The sequence below is a fragment of the Cyrtonyx montezumae genome, unplaced genomic scaffold (assembly GCF_038088225.1).
Source record: "Cyrtonyx montezumae isolate F1298 unplaced genomic scaffold, pur_monq_1.0 scaffold_7, whole genome shotgun sequence".
Classification (NCBI taxonomy): Eukaryota; Metazoa; Chordata; class Aves; order Galliformes; family Odontophoridae; genus Cyrtonyx; species Cyrtonyx montezumae.
This window is the reverse complement of record NW_027072078.1, coordinates 12795945-12821406: the sequence shown is the minus strand read 5'-3', so window position 1 is coordinate 12821406 and position 25462 is coordinate 12795945. Positions and strand designations below refer to the sequence as shown.

At 38.1% G+C, this 25462-nt stretch overlaps 1 protein-coding gene across 3 annotated transcripts in view; it reads left to right on the top strand.

The window, feature by feature from the left end:
* CHN1 (chimerin 1) overlaps positions 1-25462 on the top strand; it is a 79356-nt gene that overhangs the window by 23430 nt on the left and 30464 nt on the right. For 2 of the 3 annotated variants that reach the window (XM_065751425.1, XM_065751424.1), the window contains exons 4-6: positions 412-439; positions 1521-1634; positions 16105-16393. In XM_065751425.1, the coding sequence (XP_065607497.1) occupies positions 412-439; positions 1521-1634; positions 16105-16393 (431 nt within the window). Of the gene's footprint in view, positions 1-407; positions 440-1520; positions 1635-16104; positions 16394-25462 lie in introns of all 3 variants that reach the window. The other variant, XM_065751426.1, reaches the window with a different exon arrangement.

The following is a 25462-nucleotide window of genomic DNA, read 5'->3' as shown; positions in this document are numbered from 1 at the left end:
CCCGCTCCAGTGACAGCAACAGCTGTGTGATGGAAGATACTGTGTACATTTAAGAGTTTTGCTGATGTTTCACTTAATATAGTACATTTCTGTGAAATCAGTATTTTATTTCATTTGTTGACAATTTGCACAAGCAACGCTGAATGCGTTTGTCAGTGTGAATGGAGCCCAGTGGAGGAATTGACCCAAGCAGCTCACTCCTTCTCACCCCATGTTAATCCTTTCAGAAGTACAGTGTTATCCTGAAGCTCCACCTTTGTCTCCCTGTATTCCACCCACAGGGATGGCCAGTGATTTTGATCCATACTTCACTTTCATGTCCCTTCCTATTTATAATATTCTATTAAGGATGATGATACACCTATAGACGTGAAACATCACAGTTTCCATCTGTGTTTTTTTTCTAGGTAGAGAACCGTCCCAAGTATTATGGAAGAGAGTAAGTAACATGTACCTCAACATGCTTTATCTCCCTGATGTTTTGGTTGATAATGTTTGCAGGAAAACCTGAAAGTGCTTGCTGTGGGCACCCTATTTTTCAGCATGGTTTGCACAGAAGCACAGAGGCTGGACGTGCCATTGTGCCCATCAGAGGCAGCTTCCTCCTCAGCAGGTGACTTAGCAGTGCTGTGCTCCAGTGTCTGCCCAGCTGCTGCTGTGTAAGACATTAGCGAGGTCAAAAGTTGAATTTTGCTGGCTGTGTATCAGCAGTCACTGCATTTGCACCTCAGCCCTGTTGTTTCTGCCAGGCTGCTCATTTTGCTTTTGCAGCAAGAGCCTTTGCTGCATTTTCTTGCAGCATGTCTCGCTCACCATCACATTATTATTCAGTACCTCCATTTTTGTCTACCAAAAATTACTGCTGCTCTTTCTGATGGCTGTAGATGTTATTGAGTGATAACTTAATTAAGAGAGCCATTTCTGCTTTCAGAGAGTAGACTCCTTTCACTCCACCCTCCAGTTGGCTTTTGCAAAATATGTTTGCATGTGAGAAAAAGATTTGAAATATAAATGTAATATAGATGGGTATCTTACATGTGTATTTGTTTTCAAACTGATAAAACAAAGATGGTTAGATTTAGTGTGGGGAGGGAAAACAGATCTAACTTGTGTATATTTTGGAAAAGGATGCATAGCTGGGTACTTACACCAGTAGTTACTAAGACAATATGCCATCCCCAGGATTTTAGCAAGTTGCCGCAATATTCCTGAATGTTGCAAAATATTGGATCACACGACTCTGGCATAAAAAGTTTGAAGCCAAGAGGAGAAAATGGATTTTTTTCTACATATTAAATTTATGGATGCAGATGATAAAAGTAATATGCTTATTTCATAGATAAAGAGAAGCCTTCCTGAACCATTTAAAGCAACTTGAAATACAGGGAGATGTATGTTGCTGCAAAACAGTCATCTTTATGTTAGTTTCTTTTTCAAATGCCATTGCTGGTGTTTTTCAAGAAGAAGGTGATTTAGAAGATAAAAGGCATATGTTGTTTCAAAATGGCTTTGTTCCTTAGATTTCATGGCATGATCTCAAGGGAAGAAGCTGACCAGTTATTAAGTGTTGCAGAGGGAAGCTATCTCATTCGTGAAAGCCAACGGCAACCTGGAACCTACACTTTGGCATTAAGGTTGGTAATTAATATTTCATTTTAAAATTTATAAAATATTAAAAAGATTGTACTGTGTTGCTGACCTTAATGCTTAAACTAAACTATCTTGTAATTCTTTTATTTTTTTTTTAAATCATGGCAAGCATTTAAGGAACCCACACTTTTTTACTCTAATTACAAATTTGGTATCTTTAGCCTTCCAAAGCGCCTTAGCCATTTCTGAAGTGCTAACGGCCCTTTTTCGTTTGGATTGCCAAGATTGTGGCAGTTGTGTTTCTGCTGGTTTTCCTTTGTTTTGCTTTTCTCCCCCAACCTTCCAGATGTGACCCCACTTAGACACTAAGGGAGCAGTCAAGAAACAGAAGGCATCTTACCAGTTCCCATGAGTAGTCTAATCTATGGGTTACTTACTAGCTAGCGAGCTGCTGCTGAAAAGCAGTTAGTTCCCTCTAGCCTCTCTGTGGAACAGCCAACAAATCAGTTCTTTTTGTCTGAACCTCTCTTAATTGACAGCATTTTTAGATCTGCTTCCTTGCTCTGCAAAATCCTAGCAGGTAGATCAGATAATACTCTCACTAAAACAAAAAAATTACTTAAATAGTTGTAAATCTATATAGTTTAATTTCTTTGAAAGTGACAGTGTTTATTTTGCTCTAAACTGTATACCTAAATAGTCAAATGGGCAATAGTGTTACTAGCACAGTTTTAATTCAAAGTTTTTCTGTCAAAAAGCACTGAAAGAGAAGATAGTTACTGAAAGCTTTATATGGGCAAAATAAGATTATGATTCAAATAAGAATATCCTGAAATAATAGATTCTCAGAAGATAGTTTTCCTTCTTAGGAAAAACTAAAGGTGTGTTGTATTAAGATACTTGTTTGCGTAATGATGAGATTCCAGGTAGAGACCATCATTTGTGTACGTGTCACTATACTGTCAGAAAGAAGAGATAGCTACAGCTTAGATAACTGCAGTAACAATTTGAGAATGTAATTTTCTTGTCCAGAAAGGAAATTTGTCTGTAGGATAGTTCGAATGGGCAAAACCTTTCAAAGTTTGAAAGAAGATTTTGATCGACTTTAAGGTCTCCAATTTCATCCTCTCTTTTCAAGCTGTGTGAATCAGTGTGATCTTCTTGGATGGAGCATAAATGCCACTATATCATTCCTGGAGTCATTTAAATTCTAAGATCACTTCAGTGTAATTACTACTTTCTTTTTGCTGTCTGCTGTTGTTTTACTCTTGAGGAGATGTAAGAGGAAAGAAAACTTGGTCAGCTATTAGAAACAGATAAAAGAAACATCCACAGAACAGTTTTCACCTTATTTTAATAAGCTAACCCAGTAGTGCCAGAGAAGTGCTCCAATCCTGCAGTAACTAACAGCTGAGTTCCAACTGTAAGACATTTTCAAGTTCATTCTTATATTTCAGTTTAGTGTTACTAAATTAAGTAAAGGTGTTATATACCCGTGCAGAATTCAAAAGGAAAATGTTCTGTTGTTTGAAATATTTACTTTTTTAATCTATTCAATCCTATTTAATCTGCTTCAACATCTGATCTATGATGTGTTGTTAAAGTTTCTAACATAGTTAAATTGAAAAAAAACCCACCAAAATCTTGACTACAAAGCAAGCTAGATCAAGAGATAGGCATAAAACTGCTTATTATCACTACCCAAACATAATTCTGAATGTATCATTCTCTATACTGCAAAATCCGATAGAGATTAATGAATCCTAGCTCGTCTTTGTACTGATTACTACAGAAGATCACCTCACAGAGAGCTATATCTTATGTCAAAAGCACCCACTTTCTCTTGTTTTATCTGCATCCTCATGGCTCATTCTCTTCTAGACTGTAGATAGAGTGGGCACCTTCCAGAGATAGTCATTGTCTGCTCTGCACTGAAGGTTTCCAATTGTTAAACAGCTTAATCTTCCTAGAAGATACCAAATAAGCTATTAATACCATAAATCATAACTCTTTTATAGGCAGTCAGAATTCACAGGTAGAAAAACATGTTTTTGTGAAATCTGGAATAGATTGGACAATCACATAAAGCTGTAGCTTCAACTATAGCAGAAGTGCACAGAAACCACATGCAGTTGATGCGTGACGGTTCTTGCTGATGTTCTTCCATTCCTAACACAGGTCTTCCACAATTTTTTTTTTTTTTAGCTTATTCTAAGGGATACCTTGTCATCATAAAAAGGACAGATCTGAGAAGAGGTCTCGTTAATTGTTTGTAAATAATTTACCTCCTTCAGTTTGTATAGCATTATTATTACATCAGCAAGTTGAAGATTTCTTCTCAGAATTACATTTGATGCTCCTTAGATTTTGTATTATAAGAAATGTGAATAACTGATCTCCATTTACTTTCTCTATGCCAGTCAAGTCCTTGTTATTCTTCACTTGGCAGGTCAATTGAGCCCTAGGCTATATATTTGGATTCTGTAGGGAAGCTGTTCCATACCTCTCATCGTCTCATTCACCTTTCTGTGTACCTTTCTTTTCCTCTGTGGTGATTTTTGGAGGTGAGGAGACCAGAAATGCACAGAACTCCTGTTCAGAATGAAATGGGCCATGAAGTTTTCTTTCTTTGTTCTCCCTGCCCTTTCTAATTGCTACTACTACTACTATTATTATTATTATTACTACTACTGTGGAGCATTAGGCTCTGATGCTTTATAGAACTAGCTTTAGTAAATCTGAAGGCCTTGCTTTTGAGCTGCAAGAGCTACAGACATAGCCTTGTACAGATGAAACGATCACATATAGGACAGGGCTACCTATAGCTTTTACAAACATAGCCAAGTCAGTCAGATATTCTTAGTGCAATGCTGTGGAACAGTTAACTGAGTTCAAAATCAAAGTTAGGAATATTTCTTCTTTAATAAGGTAGAACAAGTGATTGTCACCCCCAAGAACTTCTCATCAAGTTATGCTGCCTGTGAGTTACTGAAGAATCTGCTTGTAGCTTACATAAGAAGCTGCATTTTGATCATCTTCTGATGAGCTATTTTTGTCTGCTTTCATCCATTATCATGCAATTAGTTTGCTTCATGACTTTATTAAGATAGAGTGCCTTTTACATCTAACCTTGAAACAAAAGGGTTTTGTTTTCAGAAAACATTTTTTTTTTCAGAATTTATAACAGAATAGGAGTATGTTGTTAAGGAAAAAGAAAATGATGATTTGAATGTTGTTTTAAACACGTGTGTTTGGTTAAATATTCAAAGCTGTCCTTCAAATAAAATTGATGTTCAGAGCCTGATAAGGCCTGTGAAATTGTATCAGTTCAGACACCGGATGAAATAGAATGAAACGTAAACACACACGAGAGCATCATATCAGCACCCTGCTATCTCTAATGCCTGTACTTAATCATGAATGCATTTTTCCATCGTTCTTTTTTTTTTAAATACCATCAGAAACCACCAGTGTTTACTAACTAATTACTCAGAGAGTGCCACTGAATTTTTTTTGCATCTCTGAGGTTTAAAAAGAACTACTAACACAAGTAGATTATTGTAGATATGTTTGTGTGTCCATACGTATCGGAGTGTCTTTAAGCCTATAAAACATATAAAGTACATTTTGATGTTAATTAAATGTTTGAAACAGATGAAAGGAACTGAAAATTCCTAATTAACTCCTGGAGGTATTAGATCTGCTTTTAAAATTGGCAAAACAGTAGTACAGTGCTTAATGCTAGGACCTATAGCAAATGACAGTAACAATAAGACATGGTTTGCAATGTAGCCTTTTGTGGTTGAGAGCTTGTTTAATAATTAGGGTGAGGATAAAGAGGAAATGGGTAGAGATTGTACTAGCGGTAGGCGTTGAAGTGTGATGGTACTGCATGTTCTTTTGAGCAGATATCTGCTGTAGCACATTTAGTTGGTTACCATGGTTTCCCTTCCTGCAAATTCTATTGTTGTGATGCATAGAATGAATTGAAATAAGGTTCTGCTGCAGGATTTTTAAAAAAGGTAATAATGTTAGCTGTGATTATGAGTCATGTTTTCTTTGTGTTCGGGGGCTAGGGCACACAAGATTATTTGGCATCAGGAGAGAATTCTTAAGGCAAAATAAATGTCAAAAATTAGTAATGCTTAGCTTAGTCAACCAACTACATGTATTGTACAAGAAAGTGATCCATGTATCCTCTCTCCTAAATATGAAATTGCGTTAAGAAATTAGACACTGGTATTTTAAAAGGCAGTATAACTGTCAGGCTATTAGATTATAATGCTGCAAATGAACCTTTTTAATTTCAGCAGGCAATTGCTTTAATAGCTGAACGGTGCTCATTTTCAGTGGGCTCTTTTGGGACATGCATGCCATGCTCTTCCAGAAGATGTGTTGATAGCCCTGGGATTCCTTACACATCTAAAACCGAACATTGGTAAAAAGGTTTCTTGAATGCAAAGGTCAGAACTGAGTTTGTGTGTTCTGCTGGAAAGCCAGCTTTTGGAGATTGGGGCACAGGTGTGGAACTGGGGAAAGGGAATCCTTTGAAACAACTTAACATGTAATAGCAGCTGAAATACATTTTTTCATCATGAATGTTGCAAAATCCAGAGCTGATCTATGAGCAGACTGAGAGAGGGAGCCCTGTAGAACAGAGCTGACTTTCTGTTTACCTCAGTGACAGTGTGATATGTTAGTTGGTAGGGAAAAATGCATCATAAAGAGATTTTTTAAGACTAAACTTTGCAGGTCTTTCTGTATATTTTTATCCAATTTGCACCTCTGCACCAGACAGCGAGTGGCAGTAGTAAGGACTGAATTCAGTTTCTAGAAACCTTTCCAGAATATTTACACAATATCCCTTGGTCCCCAGCTGAGAAACCTGGGTAACTGTATACCTGTGTTTCTGTGTATGCATGTGCATAAACATACAGCCCTAAGTTTAGCTGGGTTAAATAGAACTGCTCCAAAACATGACTAAACTTACTTGTGGAGTATGCATGTTTAAGCCTGTCCCATTTTGATCAGTTTTCTTTATTCTGCATGAAATGGCAAAAGGGTGTTCCTCCTTTAGTGGTGAGCTGAAGCTCTCAGGGAAAAAGGCTTTCTTTTCCCCCCAGGCTTAGCCTGTCACACTTCCATGGGCACAGAATTCAGGTGAGTGTTTCAGAAATTGGCCACTAAGGTATCTGAGGCTTCTTTTAAGATGAAAGAAGCAGTTCATGCTTAAAGCTATTTTAATAGGCTAACATAACAGGTATGCCAGCTGATATGCTGGGCTTTTCTTTCTTCCTTGTGAATGGCCAAATATTTCTTTTATGAAGGCTTAAATTCTACTGAAACTAAAGCTGTCATCCTGTTGGCTGCATAAATAGCAAGAGCTAGAGCTAGCCCCAGGGAAAGCGGCATGCTGATAAATTTTGGATTTCACTTTTATGCTCTGAAATAAAACAATTGGACCTCTATTTAAATGATCTTCCCTGTAAAAGAAGTTTATTTTTCTATATAAAATTTTGTACTGAATAATATACTCTATTACTCTGTCAATAAAGTGGGATGTTCAGCTCCCAGTAAATAACATAGCTGTCCTGCTTGTTATCGGTCTTATGTAAGAGCAGCTGGGCACTACTAAAATGCATTCACTGAAGTATTTAGAATAATAATAAATAGCTACTAACCTTAATGAGTAATTAACTGGCTACCTAAGCCCTCCCACAGGCTAGAATGCTTTTTTCCTTATGGTTCATGTCTTCTTGCTGTGTTCCTGTTCTCCATCCCTCCTCTTCCCATCTGTTGTTGTTGTCAGCTCCGTTTTCTTCTGACTAGTGTCTAATTTATCTCTGGCAATTTGGTTCACTGCAGACTTTCTCCTGCTCATGTAAGTTCTTGGAGTATTCTCCACTTTGGTAGCAGTGTAAACTTCGTTACTTGTCCAAAAGCTGTCTGGGTTCAGTGCATGTAGCTCATGTACATTTTATACCATACTCTTCACCTCTGACTATAGCTTCTGCTGAGCCACAGAGATCTCTGAAATTCTGGTGCACAGTGAGGGCACTGAGCTTCTGCTGACCTCCACTCTCACAGAGCTCAGAAGACCTGAGTTCATCTCTTGGTTTCCCCTGTGACTTAGATCCAAGGCTTTTACATTCTCCATGTCTCACTTCTTCATTAGAGACAGTACTTTCTTTCCTATATTGTCTCACATACCTGCTTAGTATCTCTTAAAAATGGCCTAGGCAAAGATTAGGAAAGTTGTACCCCAGCTTTCAGGGCACGTCCATTAGAGCTCTTGAGCAAGAATCCATACTGTATTGTGCTGTTCTTAATGTCTGCCTGGCCACAAGCTTCTGAGCGCTATCAGAGTTGAAGCAATGCAACAAATCAAGTTACAACACATTCAGTTGAATGTACGTAGCATACACTGTGCTCTATTTTTCCTCCCTTTCCTTTCAGGGATGCATGCCTTTCTGTCATTGACAAGTACTGCTGAAGTGCCTTCTTGCTCTAACACCCTTAGAAAGTGACAGTTAGAGATCTATCTTCAAGTTAGGCCACTGGTTGGTCTCTTCTTCTGTGTGCTTTTGAAATACATACTTAGGGATCTTCGTGTTTGGAGAAAAAATTATTTTCCTGTGCCTCATCAGTAAGCATAAAAAATCCTTCATCTGTAGATACTATGGATGCTTTATAAGTATGCTTTCAAAATAGCACACAATATCTTCACATTGCTGTTTAATCTCATGATTGTTTTTATCAAAGAATTTATGAATTATTCAAACATGGAAAGAACTGACAGGAATAACTGTTATCTGGCCCACTTTTCCTTCTCCCTCTTACATACTTTGACGTAACTTTGCTGAGTTTAGTATAGTTCGTCCTGATTTCATTGACTCTAGGAAGAGCGTCAAGCAAATTTTTTATTTTTATTTTTTGTAGCTTGAGTTTAGAAATAAATAGAAACCTGGCCTACCTACTGCTGCGCTTGCACCAAGGAAGAAATCGTAGTCAAGAAAAAAGTTATTCTGTGTTGCAGAGTCTCATTAAAATAATAATAATAATGTGCATATTATTTTACAAAATTTTTTTTATCATCTATTTTCTTCCACTGTTAATTCAGAAAATACTTTAATGGAAGATTGGGCATCAACCTAAGATAATCAAATAATCATAGATGGCAAAATGCAGCAATCTAGTAATTAAACTATTCTCCTGACATTAATTTATATAGTCATGGCCAAGAGACATTATGGGGAGTTGCCTGCATTGAGCAGCTATTTTTGTCATTGCCAACACAACGCTGTTTTGAAAATAAAAGACACTGAATATATTGTCCTGTATAGTTTATGGATTTTAGTCTAATGCATTAAAATGAAACTTTATCTGAAAAGATTTCCTGGTACAAAGTGTTCTTCATGCAGATGTCATGTCACAAATCACAGTATGCCATCAGTTCCCTCTGTGTGCTGTGGTGTCCTGACAAAAAAAGCACAGGTCTCTGGCCCTGCCTGAAATATCTGTACCACCTTGATGTGCCAGTTGTACACATGTGCTGCAGGTTGGGCATGTCCAACAGCACGTACTGCAAGTGAGGGTCCTGCTCTGTGATATTGGCGGCCCACTGTCACTGCAATTCATGTAACCACACTCCATCTGAGCAGAGGCAGCAAGTGCTCAACTCTGTAGATGGAAAAAATACTATTTTAGACTTTTATTTTCCATTCAGTACACTCAGAAAACAGCTTTTCAGGAAGTAGCAAATAATGTAATAACTTTAGTTGAGTAAAACCTACTTGGAAGGTTGGGATTAACAGTGATTTTAAACAAATCAGATTTGACAAAATCTCTCTGGAACAGAAATCTTACCGTACTTGTTTTAAAAATCCTATTTTGTTTTTAATATAAACTTCGAGATATTAAATAATATCTTGTAAAATATATGTAATGAAAACAAACAGTTCAGAAACAGCAAAACCACATTTCTCCACTCCCCTTTCCATTTTAGCAGATAATGCAGAGGGACAGAATGGCATAAGTATCAATAAGTTAATTGCACTTTGCAAAGCTATTTAATAATACAGACCTTTCCTCAGTTTTCACTTTGTCTTCCACTAGTGTTTTCTTTATATAATGAACTAAAATATGTGTGTTGTTTTAGTAAGGTCTGTTAAGACCAGTTTACTATTAAGATAAGAATATCTGTAGAAGCATTTGAATTAAGGTGGTTATGAACCTCTCTGGAAGAAAGTGGCATAAATTAATCAAAAATGAACATTATGCTATGGCAGTTCTCTCTCTGTTTGAATGATTATAGTGGAATTTCCATTATAGACCTGATGTTGTTCTACTTCTAGATTTACTAGCCAAAGACCATCTGATATGATGTAAAATGAGAATGTTATGCATAGGCCAAGTAAAATTTGTACACACGTTTTGAAATTTGCAGAGCAGACACTGTTGATAATTAAGTAAAAAATTGAAATGCAGTTCTGCTTTAAAGAAATACAGGAACCATGGAGTTGTACTGTGAAGTTAACACGCAGAGGGAGGTGTTATGGCTTTTGGTTTTTTATTTTATTTTAGTTTTATTTTATTTTTGTTTGCTTTGGGAAAGAAGATAATGATCTGCTTAATGTGAAGCTGTGAAAGTTACTTATGTTCCTGCTAGTAACAGTTCCAAAAGGAGTTTTTTCCAGGCACCATGTAAAAATAGATTTCAAGTGCATCTTAATCACTAACCGTACTGATTCTTTTCCCAAGAAGCACCAAGGTCTTACCATATAGAAAGCTGTAAAACATTGCCCAAAACATTGGTATTGATTCTGATTGAGTCATCAGAGCAATCCCAGAGATGTCTTATCAAGTTTAAACAGAATAGGGCATGCAACTGCAGCACTAAGAAAGGTAGTACTTCTGTACAGCAGTTTCACGTCAGAACCAGAAGTTAATTTCAGTTTATCACTGATTAGAAACACTGAGAGTGGTTCTGCATGTTAAGTCATCTTTCTGCACACTAATAGCATACATGGTTATCAATAGATCAGCTGGCCTTTGTTCAGAATCTGAGATGGTGAGAATCAGCTGTTACAGCTGTTAAAAATAAGACATGGAGACAAAAGAAAAAAAAATCCAGTTAATTTTCTTGGATTTATTTATGAAACACAGTATTACAGTACCTAAGGCTGATAACAGTTTCAGAGTTCATTGTTTTCAGTAGCTGTTATCTCCTGCTGATGCCCTAGAGCAATTGTATCTCACTTGTGCTGTCAGCTCAAGATCTACAGGACATTGCCATTGCTCTGGTCCCCCCCTGCCACGCTACTTGCACAGTGCTGTTTCCTTTTTGGACAAAGGAGTTTGGGGAATGATACAGTAAAATAATCTTCAGCCTCATTTGAGAGAGTCGAGAGGCTGTTCTCAAGGACGCAGCACCAGTTTAGAATTATTTTACCTGATCCTAACCTGATCCTAGGTTTTGTCTACATTGGTGGAGAGTAGCCACATTTCAGTTCCAGCTCTGGGATTTGTTTTCTCTTCTGAAGGATGCCACATTTTTTTCCATGTTAATCTGAATTTTCATATGTTCATCCAGCCCGTGGGTCTGATGAGTTTTCAGGGATAACTTTACACCTAATTAATGATGATCAAGCTATAGTCAGTCAGTCAGCCAGCAAGTACTGCCCTTCCAGATGGCACAGGAAAATTGCCTCAGATGACTGTATTCTGCCACTTTTCCCAGCCTCAGCAGACAGTAGTGATTTTTGTCTCTGCTTTTATTAAAAGCACCTTTATTTTCAACTCCTGATGCATTTGATTTCTTTTATGCATCTTATGTTTTTGAGAATTACTGGGTTTTGGGGTTTTGGAGCTGATACTGTTCCTTCAGAGAGTACCCTGAGAAGAAGGCGCATTCCGCAGTTCCCTGGCCATCCTCAGAAATATTGGCAATAAATAATAAAACATTAATAAATAAAAACAAAAGTTAGCTGGTCTCAGGAGTCAGAGACCTTCTGGACTGACTGTGTAGGTTTTGGCAGCGTGCAAGATCTGCATTTTTTGACCAGGATGTTGGCCAAGAAGGGATCTGTGGAATAATTATTGTTTTCTTTCACATGAACACAGCATGATCAGGAGACATTCAACATTGCTTACATTTCTGTAGCTTTTTATGGAGTGTCAAGTCTCTTAAGTATTGAATGAGAGTTTTCAGAAGTTAGAGCTGAAATTATGGCATATAATTTTAAGCGAGACTTCTACCTCCTGACCACAAAGTGCATTAAGATGCTTTTATCCAAGGGAAGATTAAGTCCAAGCAATCTTCTGTTACATGCACAGAATTTAAGATTTTCCAGCTCAAAGTATGGGGATTACAATGTCACAACTAATGTAAGAATCACTGTGGAGTGCTAACTTTATGGTGTGGTGGCAGCTAAGGGTTTAAACAGTTCTTTTGTCTTTAGGTAGGGGCTAGATACTCTTCTCATCATAAAATAGCCTGTGAAAGAGGTGAATAGCTACTGTACTGTTCTGTGTTTGGACTGTAAAATCCATCATCTTAAATGGTACCGAAGCGCAGATGGGCTCTCAGTCCTTCACTTCTTCCTTTTGTTTGATCAATGAATGCTGCTTACAGAGTAGGTGGTGGAGTCTGAAGGCTGCCTTTCTCATGCTATGATACCTAATTCAACTCTTCGGTCCTTTATTACTAGCCACATTTATTCTACCATTTAATCCATTTTCCCACGTTGTATCCACTCTGCCCCACTGGAAACCAAGGGGACTAGACAGAGTGATTGCTTTTCAGACAACTTGGAATAAGAAAAGTCTTTTATCTGTAGTCCTGCTGCTTGCAAACAAACCCACAATAGATACAATGAGACTGTTTGACGTGTCAGAGGTCTATTTCTTTTTCTTGGAAAAACATCTAATGTTCTCTTGTTTAAACTGAAAGAGAACATACATTATTTGTGTCCTGTTTTCTATTTCTAAAACAAAAAACCAGCTGGTACTAATGCTTGCCTTTAGAAAGAGACCATCATGAAGTTGAAATATCAAATCTTGGCTCTACTTATTTTCCACAGTGATGTATAAAGTAGGCTGCAGTAATGTTATGGAAGGTAAACATAAGGAAATATTCTTGCTAATGGAAAATTTGAAACCATAACATTGAATGAAACTGAAGATTAACTTTGGGTTGATAATTTGCAAAGGGACATGTATGCTTGCATTTATATTGTAATTTCATCAAAATAGTATCATTGTGTGGTCAGAAACTTAAATGAGTTTGAGAAATGGAAAAGTTACTAGACTTGGTATTGATGGCACGATTTTTGTAAGAATCCTTGGCGCATTGATTTCTGTGTTTTTTTTTCTTCCCTGTTGTTAATACCACTCAATTTAAAAAACAATGCATTTCCCCACAGTGTTTCCAATAAGGAATGAATAGAGAGAAAACAGTTCAGTGTGGAACAAATGCAAAAGCAGATAAAGACAAACCATTCAATTTTCACCCCTTGCAACACCTTTTCCGAGTTAATATGTCACTGACATGGAGTAACTTGTTTGTCTAAATACCCTTCCTTAAGAGCTAATTGTTAAATTACCTTAAGGCATTCTGACCTGAGGAGGTTGAGTGCACCTTCAAAAGGCCATGCATACAGAAAGAAATGAATGTGCTGCTCCCCAGATCCATATGGAAAGAGGTTTCCGCCTGCTTGCAAGTTTTAGAAGATAAGTTTAGGTATGGTAGCAGATGTTAAAGAACTAAAACTGTGTACTTGTGAGTTGAAATATGGGTCAGTAGCAGGACAGAGATGATGCCCTTTAGGGAATCCTATTCACTGTAATATCTTTCATGTTTTGCAGGCAGCAGTCTGAAAAGATGTACAGCATAAGGGCTGTTCAGTAAAATAGCTGGGGTACAACTATGCAGCTAATGACACCAGTGCAAGGAGGATAAGTCCTTCAAAAACTTTTTGATCGTTCTTTGAATTTGGCCATCCTGTTCTTCAGAACTTTGTTTTAGACTCTGAAGGATGTTATTAAAGCCAAGACACCATAGGTAATAATCAGCCCTGAGAAGCTTTCCTGTGCCTTATCTTTTCTTGATAAGATTAGTGTAATACTTTCTCTTCTAGAAAGCTCTAAGAGCCATAAGTGACCTTCTGCTTCTTTAAAGCTCTGCTGTAAGTACTGTCAGAGCATATGTTACTGATTAGAACAGCAATTCACCTGACACATCTCTTAATAAAAATCATTCTGTTGGATATTATTATTTAGGCCCATTGTTCTTCACCTTCAAACTTACTTTGTTTTTGTTAAATTTTAACGTTGTCTGTGATCCATTGTTCCCACTGATTTGAGCAGGAGGTAGAGAAGTTTGCACTCACTTTGGCACTGCACATCACTGAGCACACTGAGTTCATATTGACCTTATGGACAGTGGAGGGCATGCAAGGAAAATGAGTAATGGGGAAAACTTCTGTGCCACGTTCTAAGCTGAGTTGGTTTTGACATTTTATCCAGTAAAGCATTTGTGTTGCTGTACCACTCATGAGATCCAGGATAGGCTAATCCCTTATTGCAGATTGACACTGTGTGAATACACAGCATCTAGCTGACACTACACACCTCAGAAAACTTACTATTGGCAGGGAAGGAAGTAAGATTGGTGGAAGTAGAGATAGGGAGCTTGAGGAGATGTTGGGATGATACTGGTCACATCCAACTACTGGATATAACCAATAAAAATAACGAGTGAGAGGGAAGAAAAAATTCATTAGTGAATCAACAGTCCAATTAAAACTGATTTATGCCTAGTCTTCTAAAAAATGTTGCCTGGTGTGTGCTTGGAAGAAAGATGCTTTGAAGAGTGAGCCTGAACATGCTCCTATCCCTTCCGCTCTAACTTAGGACTTATCTTTCTACTTTCTCAATGTCTTGTTTTCACTCCAAATTGCATTTGTGATCAAATTGTTGTTGGATAAGAATGCATTTTTTCCTGTTGTTTTGTAATGTCTTGCTTTTCAGTTTGATGTGGTGAACATTTTGTTTGTATGGCATAAAAATGTAAATATATGTTCCAATTAATTTTCAGTAAAATGCCATGTACTTTCTACACAACATGTCCTCTTTTATTAGTTAGCCAGATGCGGATTCCTGAGAGCTCCCTAGGAGTGTGTTGTTTCACAATTAAGTGTACTTCAAACGTAGTAGCTCCTGAAATTACAGTCACTGTCAAGTTTGGCATTTTGATTCAGAAAACAGGAGAAAAAATTACACATCAAAAAACAAATTATTTTGCCCATACTTGTTGAAAGATTGCATATATATTTCAACTAAAGGAAGGTCCAGTATGCTTTCTGTTGTTGGGCAAGGCCCCTTTGAAAAGAAATCACTTCAGAAAGCACGAGTGTTTTCTTTGCTCCTTAACACATTCTATGAAACTTTTGATTGTGAAAGGAAAACAATCCATTCTTTCAAATTTAGTTTCTAATATGCATTTGGCTGATCTGACCTCACAAAGGGGCCCAGTACCCTGGGCAGCACCCTTGCTGACCAAGGAATAACATTGAAGAGAACTATGAAAGCAACTCTTTGCTTCCATCTTCTCTGCAAGAAATGCATTGGTTGTTTCCAAGCACAAACACTGGTGTGTTTTCACAAGTTGAGATTACTTTCAGGCAGCAAATTGGTGCAGGTTCATTGTATGGATTTTGAAAAGATGTTGGTATGTGGGTAAAATCAGTTTTCCTGCTTGTGATTTCCTAAAGACTGCATCAAAGTCTGATTGCATCCAAACTGCAGAATTGTTAGCATCAGATAGCTTACATGTTATGTATATTTCATGTTACAAAGATTTGCTTGAAGCTCAGGACTTAACAACCATAACACAGAAGGAGTTTTGTACAAAGCTTGAAGAGTTAGTCCTTGGCCCTTGGCCAGGTATAAAGAATGCTTGCCCTTGTGCCACTTCATCCTGTGCTGCTCCACTGCTGGCAGAAGTTCTGCTTCAGTGTAGTTGTTGGCACCAAAGCCAAGTTGAGACCTGAATGGCCTCTTCCAGCAAGAAAGCAGGGGTGCAGAGGTCTGAGACTGCATCAAAACTCCATATTGATCAACCATAAAGAGGACTCTATTACGAGAACCCTACATATTAGAGCCAGGCAAATTGACTACAGTGGTGCAGTAGTGAAGTACTAAAAAAGAGCCATTAAAAATGTGAAGTAATTTTCAGTTTTTCCACAGGATAATGAGTAGGCTAAAAGAGTACAAAAACAAACAGTCTCTTCTGGGACAGTTACCGTTTTGGCTATCTATCTGCAGCTGTTAATCTCTCCTTCCTATCGGCCCTAAGGAGGAGTTGAGTTTTTTAGTCACGTCTGAACTGGACTTAGCTTAGTCACAGCTTTAAGTGATAACATATTTTTTTATTGTTTGCAAAGATTTGATTACTCTAATTTATTCTTGCTTACTGTTATTTAAAAAGAATACTTTCCCATTTCATTGAGGCAGATTTGGAAGTCAAACCAGAAACTTCAGACTCTACTACGATGGAAAGCACTTTGTGGGGGAGAAACGTTTTGAGTCCATCCATGACCTGGTGACAGATGGATTGATTACTCTTTATATTGAAACCAAGGCAGCAGAATACATTGCCAAGATGACAATAAATCCAATTTATGAACACATAGGATATACAACTTTAAACAGAGAGCCAGCACACAAAAAACGTATGCCAACCCTGAGAGATGCAAATGATGGCAAAGACTCAACAGGAGAGGATGAGGTAGCAGAAAAGAGGGTAAGCAATTGTTAACCCACACTCTTCTTTCTGTTAGATTTTTTATTTTATACTTTTGATCCTCCCATCCTGCTATAAAGTATATACAGCTATAAAGTAAAGGTATCTGTAGATATTTAGTCCGCACAATTATTTCTAGTATTGCATTAGTATAATTATTTATCTTGTTTCGGGATTTTTTTTTTCTGATGGTGTACTTGTGCATATTGCAAATTTCAGATTCAGTGATTAGTTATTTTTCATTGTAAGGTCCCTTCCTTCAGATTTTTTTCACAATTACAGATGTTTCCATTAAGTCATTCCTTTATTTAAAGTATGCTAAGAGTATTCCATCTTAAGATTTTTTACAGTGTCTAAAACAATTGCCCATTGGTCCAAAAATGTATTCCTTAGTATATTCAGCATTCTCCAAACAAAATGTATTCCATGATCTCTTCTGCAGTCGGCATACAATGACAGTAAAGTTGTCCACATTATAAATAAGCCTGTTCATTAAGATGATAAAAAGTTAAAACATTTCACTTGGCTAAGTTCAGCCTGTCAGAAGCTGACAGAGCTATTTTTGGCGACAGCCAGACTTATGAAGAAAGATTGCTCTCTTCAGAGAGTTGCATTATCAGCTGAGAACTGACTGCATCATGGATTAAAAAACGAACATCAAAGAAATCTTAGAACCAGTGAAAACAAATATTAAAGGATGTTGGAAGGTATCAGGCAGACAAAGCAGCTGCTTGAAACATTATTCACTTGATGGAGACTTCTTTAAAGAAAGCAAAATATAAATTCCACCATGTTAAACTAATTACTTTGTTTATTGAAAAGCCAGCATGTTAATGTCTTTTTAAAGTGTATTCTTACATATGTTTACGTGTGAATGCATGTATAATAATCTGATATTCTCCCCTACTTCTCTGACTTCACAATGACATTAGGAGTATCTAATATGCTTTTAATGCTTAGAAGAAATACTAACCTCAGTTTGGGACATGTGTTTGTTTTTCCAATCAGAAATATGTCTGTGATCTCATTTTGTCCTGAGGGGAGGAAAGGGTCTCACTAATGATTTTCAACATACTTTGAGCATCATAATGAAACTAAGTTGTGTTCAGAGTCCATGGAGAGGTTGTAGTTTAGGTCTTTCAAATCCTTCTCTAGCAGTCTGGAGCACCAGGCCCACACTGAATTTGCTGAGAGATGGAGCACCCAACTTGGTTTGAGAATGAATCTCAGTTTGCCCTACTGCGATCAGATCATTTTAACAAAAGAAATACTGATGGGCATATTGATACTTGTTGACCGTATTCAGTGTTGGATTTGTTGCTTGTTAAATACTAGTGGTAGAGATGTGACAGCTCCTGAGAGCCACTGATTCGCAGCATGCTGTTTCAAAAGAATGTTTTTACATGTTATCATAGAGGGTTCATTGTAATGCAAAGCTTAGGTAAAAATCTTCTGTATGAGTTCTGGAAGTCACCATCACAGCATGGTTTGTAAAAATGACTCTTAATGCATTTAGTAGCTTTCAAGCAACAATATGACTCACTTCTGTCACAACATTTCTTTAGACTGATGAAAAAGAGATTTTGATTACTATTACTGAAGGATGCTGTGTTTTTTTGAAACAACATTCATACTTTACTGAATCTGACACAAAGTTCATGGTGTTATGTCAGATTCAGTAAAGTATGAATGTTGTTTCAAATATTTTTCATTAGATAGTTCAATACCTATTATTTCTTACATATTGAAATTTTAGGTGAAAAATATTTAGAGAGCTCAGTTGTGTAATTGCAACATCCCACAGTGTTTGGAAGTTACAAGGAACACAAGTTGCTTTGTCTGCATTGTGGCTGAACTGCAGTGGTAGTCTCCAGCCTGAAGCCTAGCTTTCAGATCTTTTCACTTCATCTGCTTTGGAACCATGTTGATGTGGACATGGGCACACAGTCATTTCAGTGCTGTTAAATGTGGAGATTCCAATTTAATTTAAAGCCATTGCCAGTTAGGATCACTACCCTTGGCTACACAGGAAAGGCACAGTGTGGTCCTTTTACTTTGGAGTATCAGAGAGGTCACACCTTTGCTGCCTGTGTACACTTCTGAGCTGCTGTGCTGGAAAATGACAGAGACTCCAAAGTATCATTCCAGCAAATCTCCAAGAGAAACGAGACATTCAGCCATGTGACCAGTATCTGGTCTCAGCAGCAACTTCAACATTTACAGTGAGCCCTGTGGCCCAGCTAAAGCTTGCCAAATCTTTCCTACGTGCCGTAAGTTGTCGGAAATGGGGAGGGAGAGAAATGCAGCAGTGGCCTCGCCCAGTGTCTCATGCAGGGGATATGTGTGCACTGCAGGAGTGCTGGGGAAAGGAGACCTGCTAGATTGTGAGCTTTTTGTTGATGTATGTCCTCTAGTAAATTGTTTAGAAAGTCATCGTACCCTTTTTATGCGGGCTCCTGCTTATTGATATTTACTTGAAAACTTCAATCTATAATCACTTTCTCCTGGCCTTATTATGAGCAATCATTTGAATAATTTAGCCATGGTAGAAGGAAGCTTTCTTGCAGAACGTTGATAAATAGGTCAAGTATTTTCTATTTATCTCTGACAAGAATTATTCAATACAAAGAGTATATCACTGAACCAATGTTGACAATTTTAGCAGAGAATGCAAAGAAAATTGTCCAAAATCCAACAAGAAAAAAAAAGAAAAAGTTGTCTTATCAACTGCAAAGCAAAAGCTGTGTACTATAACACTGACTCAGGAATGGTGAGAAAGAAAATTTTTGCACAGTGCAGTGTTTGGCAATTAGTGCACCTTTGTATGGTACTCAGGGAGCTTCTCACTCAATTTCCACTGTATATTCTTCCTCTGTAAACAGAGAAAAAGTCAAGGTCTTGAGTACTGAGACTAAATATGCTCCCAGATTTCCAGATTCTGGGGATGTTCAGATACAAATCTGAGCTTTGTCACTGTTTCCCAGTTCCATGTGAGTGGTGTACAAAAGATAAATCCTTCAGAAGAAGAAAAGGAAAGACACATGCGCTGGCTGGGGAACAGCTGTTGGGAGTGTAATTTCACTTCCTGACATAAAATCAAGTGGAGGAAATTGGGCAGACAGAGAACACACCTCCAACTTGAGAATTAAATATTAAAGAGCACTTTGCCTAGCCATGAATTTGATATGGGGCTTTGGCAGTGAATGCCACTGATGTATGTTAGATTCTTCCTGGCATGCACTAATACTGCTTCATTTGTTCTCCACTCTTTCCAGCTATTAATCTGTATCAGAAGAGCTCATTGTATGCTGGGCGACCTGTTATATTCATACGTTAAAAATGAGTTTTAGTAAAGGGGAAGTATTTAAAGACCATAAAGTTGAAAAGACAAAAATTACACAATCAGTAGATGTGAACTATAAGGCACAAGTCACAATACTACTAAGTACTGAGTCCTGCAAAAGACTACATTGTGGACTGATTTAAGATGCAGCTTTTAATAGAAAAGCATGAGAATATAATCCCTGGTAATGAGAAAGATTTTTACTGTTTACTTTGTACAAGTTGAAAATAAAATTACTGGGTACTGATTTATGATTTTCATAACCTGTGCAGGAATTAAATAGATAACTGGAGGAATGGAGATTGAAAATGGGAGAGGGCTTGACATGCTCCAGTGCCCTGAATAGATATTTTAGCTGACATTCTATAATGGTGTTGCTGGTTCCCAAAACAGTCTGCAGATTGTTCAGGACTCAATTGTGCAGCCATCGTGGTCTGTCTGTTAAGAGAGAGGCTGGGATTCATTTGAAAGGGGCTTCCCATGTGGATTCAGTCAGTATGGCCTAATGTGGGGGTAGAAATAATACTCACTATCACAAGATTTACTGTTCCTCTCGTGCCTTGAATACTGATGGATTTCTGAACATTTTCCACTCTCAAAGGTAATTATGGCCTTGAAAGGGATGACTAGATTTAGTTAAACACCTTATAAAAATGGTAGCTCTATGAAATTAGTAAATAACTAGATATATACATCAAACTCCTTCTTGAAAGCCCTGCAAAACATGAAATTATTTTTTTCACTTTGACATGCTTCTGAGATTTGAATGTAAGAAGGTGTATGATTTATCCAAAATTTAACATTTCTTATAAGAAAGCAGAATAATCAGTTATGAGATCTCCTGTCTTTCAGAATGAAATACTGATGTTAATGTTATGGTAGCAACTGAATCGTATCTATTCTTGTTTACACTGGTGACAAGTGCTGTTTCTTCAAGAAGCTGCAGTAGCAGAAAATCAGCTGAAGCCCCTTTTTAGACTGTGCTACATTCAGTTCAATTCCTAAAGACAGAAAGAGTTGAGAGAAGGTCTGTGCAGCAGTCATCCAAAAACATCACCCTTTTGTTCTATTTTTAAAGGTCTGAGTGATGATACCATGTATTTTCCTCTGTAGTGATAAAGGCTGATTGTCTGTAACTCTGTTCAAGGAGATTTGGAAATGTAAATCTGTGTCATTTTAGTAGGAAACATGCTTTTAAGCTTGCCTCCAAAGATAATTTGGAGCACAAAGTTAATTGCAATATCTGTGTACATTTCTAATGGATTCATACCAGCCTCCGCATACAAAATGAAGGGTCACCGTTATGGTTGCTCCCAGAGGACCGGTCTCATTTCCCAACCTTGAGCCAGCACTGGTATTTTCATTAAGAACACTGCTGCTTATCTGCTGTTGTTCTCACTCAAATCTGCTAGTAAGATCTGCTCAAAACCACCCTCCACCAAGGCTCATTTTATTTGTAGGGAAAGAATATCAGAAAATGTAGCTAAGTAAGATAGAGTATTCTGTTGTAGAAGCATAATCTCCCTTAGGGAAGTCTGTAATGGAAGTAGGCAGCTTTGGATGTTACTTGGCACCCAGTAATGCCAATGCTGGGAGCAGCGGGGGCTTGGAAGAAGACATGGTCTTAATGATCGTAGAGGAAAGTGTGCTATGGGAATGAGGAAGCTGGAAGCTGTTTGAAATACTTCCACTTAATCAAATTAACTATTTTATCAGAAAAGATGGATGTGTAAGGTATGACACCCTAGACAAGCTGTAGCTAGATCAAGGGTAGCATCAAAGCAATAATCCTGTTAAATGTACAGCTTATAAACGTTTACCGCAAAGTACATTTAAAGATACACGAGGCTGATCTCTGAAGAATCCCAGGGGTTAACTTGAGGAGATTGTCAACTCTTTTCTCACAAATGTTCTTCCCCAGTCCCTGCGCGGGTGTCTGTGACAATCATTCTGTAAGTTTAATGTAATTTATAAATAAAACATAACTCTGTGGAAGGCAAAAAACTATTTATTTCTTCTGGGCTTAGCCCATCTTTCAGCAGAGGCTTCAAAGCACAGACAGTTTTGTCAATACCAAGAAAGTTCCTAATGGAACGACAGATGAGTCTGCTTTTTAGGTAGCTGCTGCAGCACATAAGCAGCGTTATACCCCCAGGGGTTACCTCAGCCTTCCTTCCCCTCCCTTCAGGTCATCAGCATTTCTGGTGGTAGCCACCTAGTATCAAGTATATGCCGTTACATTCAGCAAACGCAGTTCAAAGTAAGACTGTAAATGGCAGCACTATATTTTTATAAGCATATATGTTTTCAACTTAACTGTATGTTTATTAAGACCTGAGAAAGATGAGTTAATCACATGTGCTGTTCAGGCATCAGAGTGAGAAGGTGTCTTTCTGCAGGGTGCTTTTTCTGCTCACAGTCACTGAGAGTAGCTTAAACCCTTATTCATGTTCAGTGTGGCAGTAAAATTGATACACTAAAAAGATTATATAAACTGATCTTGTTTTAAGATTCAAGGCTTCCAAATGAAGCATAAACTTTGCTAATTGAATCCCCAGGTCACAGAATTGTTCTTCTCTCATTAGTGCTTTCTGCTTGCTTAAGGTATACTAGCAAGCCAGATTCTTTTCAAGGGTCTCAAGCTGGACCAGTGTCTCAGCTCTAGTGCTAAACACAGTTCCTTGCCTAAACTGATTTTCCCAGGCAAACTGTCATCTTCTTTCCTTGCTAGTCTTGTTGGCACTCAGCTGTACCCTATTAGTTCCTGTGCTGTCCAAACGGCATCCCAGCTGATTCCAGTTAACCTTCCAGGACCTCACCCACCTGTGCCTCTAAAGCACATTAATGTAATGGCCACACAGTGAAGTGGGGAACTGCTGTGGAGTGAAAGTAGTGAGTCTGCATTTGTAGCCTGACTGGGTGCTGCTGGACTAGTATCGTGAAGTTAGAAACAATTAAGGCCACACAAACTTCAGAAAGTGAAGAATGGCTTGGGTCAGGTTGCGTTCTAAATGCGCAGCACGCTTCCCATCTCATTGCTGTGAGTATGTATAGCTGAGGATCAGCATCCTACTTCAGCCTTGCTACATAGGTGCAAGTTGTTTGGCTGCTCACTGACAAGAGTTGCCTCATTACCTTCTCCTTTGTCATGTAAGTGTATTTTTTTGTGATCTGGCACGTGAGGTCTGTACACAAAGGTGGAGTTTTTGTAAAGTCCAGTGTTTAATTACACCAAGGGGCCAACTGCCATGTGAAATTAGGGGCAGTCCCTCAGGCTCATGGACCAGGCTCTCTATAAAAGCACAGGGAGTAATTGCTCTCAGTGTATTCCTGTGTCTGCTCAAGCCTTTGTGAAATGAATGCTGAACAAAACCGTTAAGAAGGCTGTAAAGCAGTATGATTGCTGTGCAATTAAGTCTGAAGAATACTGGTTGTGTTGTTGCTGATAAAATGAAGCCATTAGCGATGAATTAGGTGCTTTTCTTTTCCTGTGTTTTCAGTGTTGATAGAGGTAAATCTGTGTGAAGCCCTCACTAGTAAAATACAGTTCTTTCCGGGGTTTCTGACATTTGATAGTTTGGATCTGGTTACATTTTTATTGCCTTTCTTACCTGACCATAGCTTCTCTGTTGACTGGAAGGCATTTCCTTCCTTTACCATTGGCTTAGCGCAGGGAGGGAGGAAGCTCCCTCAGCTCGTGCACGAGAAGCCAGAGAGGTTGGCTTGATCTGTGCTGTCTTCACATGGAGGGAGGATTTCTCATGGATCTTAAGAGATTGGGCATGGAAATAGAGAGGTGTGGCTCAAGATAGATATCGTGGCTTCAGCCCCAGGAAGAGCCTGTTGCTTCCCATCTCTGGGGGCTGTATACCTGTGGCTTCCAGAAAGGTTGCTGAGATGTATGGCGTGGAAGCACCACATCTGTAAATGTGGAAATGAAGGCCCTTTCTTTAAAGCTGGTCTTCCTTGACTGTTCTTCCGTTCTCACAGCTTCATAGTCCTTCCAGTGATCACAGAAATGAGCTGGCATGTGATAGCCACTTCTCACTTATGCCACAAGCTTCCTGGACAGTGAGGGACTGCAATGGGTTGCTAGCTGGCAGCTCTGTCATTTGTTGTTCCGTTTCCATAGCTGTGTGTTGGGTCTTTATTTATTTCTTTTTTTTTTTTCTTTTTTAAAACTCCTCCTTCCATCTGGCATCTCCTAATTATTTTCTATTACTAATCACTTCTACAGGAAACAGGCTGGACTGCTGAATAAAAAGGCCTATAAAGGATAATTTTATTATTTACAGGTTTCTTACCTCACTTAGACTTTATAATGTGACATTCTATAGCTGGTGATAATCACCTTGGGCTGTGATTGTGTCTAATCTCATAAACTAGGCAGGGTCAGGTCTGGTCACTCATTGAATATGAGACTCCCCAAGGCAGCGGGAAGTGGTGTTAGTAGCACCTTTTGCTGTGAACTAATATCCAGGATGTCTTGTGTATTATAGCCTCTACAACTCTGTGTACCTTGCATAACTCAGCACTGAGAGTCAGATAACCAAGGATTTTCTCTGCTTGCTTCTGTTTCTATTCAGTTAAGCTTCGTGTTTGCAGTGTGGGGTTGATTTTTATGTAGATGGGAGGGGGGAAAAGCATTTTATGTTGGTCACTATTTATAAGCTCACCAGTACAAATAGGTATCAGTTGTTTTTTGTACAAGGATGGAAAGGATGAGGACCTGTGGAGGTCTGGTCTGTCGTTACCCATTCACTTGGATAGATAGTCCCATGACAGGCAGGCACATCTGCTCCACTAATAATTGCTTGTTCATAAGTGGTTACCAAATTTTAAGACTCCTGAAGAGTGAAATGTCTAAGTCTAGCAGAACAGGGAGTAGTTAGGGTGCCTAAATGTAGTATTTGGAAGCATTGGACTATGAAAGAAAAAACAGCCATCCTTTATCCCATGGTTAATGCTGCAAAAGTAGATCTGTTTGAACCTTTTCTTCTTTCCTTCTGATCTTCCACAAGCAGATGATATATTTTCAGATAAAATTTCTCATGCTTAGTTTTAGCCTCTAGCTGAATATTTTTCTCTTCAGAATTTTAACTAAGAAAGGAGAGCGGTTTTGTTGCTAAGCTCAAAAAACTACTTGCTCTTATTGCTTCAAACCTGTCACACAAGTTAGTGGTAAAGGCAGCAACTCTTGACAGTCTTGTAAAGTCTTCCTTATATCATTAACTTTGAGAATGTTAAACTTTTCCATATTTAACATTTTTTGTGCATGGAATCAGCAGTTAGAAATAGTGTTGTTTCTGGCATTCGCTGTTACTACGGTCCTAATGTTTAAGAAACCATCAAGCTGAAAAATCTGACTGTTGATGAATGGATATTCCTCTGTCCTTTGTTATCTTAGTGCTAGTATTCCTCACACCCATACAACTTCAAAGATAACTATGGGCTGATGTTTCTTACAATGAAGAACATATTATAATGCACTTAAGCTATATGTTTTCCAGTGGAGATTATTGTATTTGTGTAGAGCTAAAGTAATTGAAATAGTTTGCATAAGATGTGTAAGAGCTCATGTCGCAAAGTGTAAAGTCTCGTAGTAAACTTTATTCATACGTGTATCTGAATTGGTAAATTTTCTTATGGCTTCCAATTTGCGAATAAGATTAGTAATGCTGATTAAGGCAAGCGTTTTTTCCCCTTGCTAACTGAGGGAAGAGAGG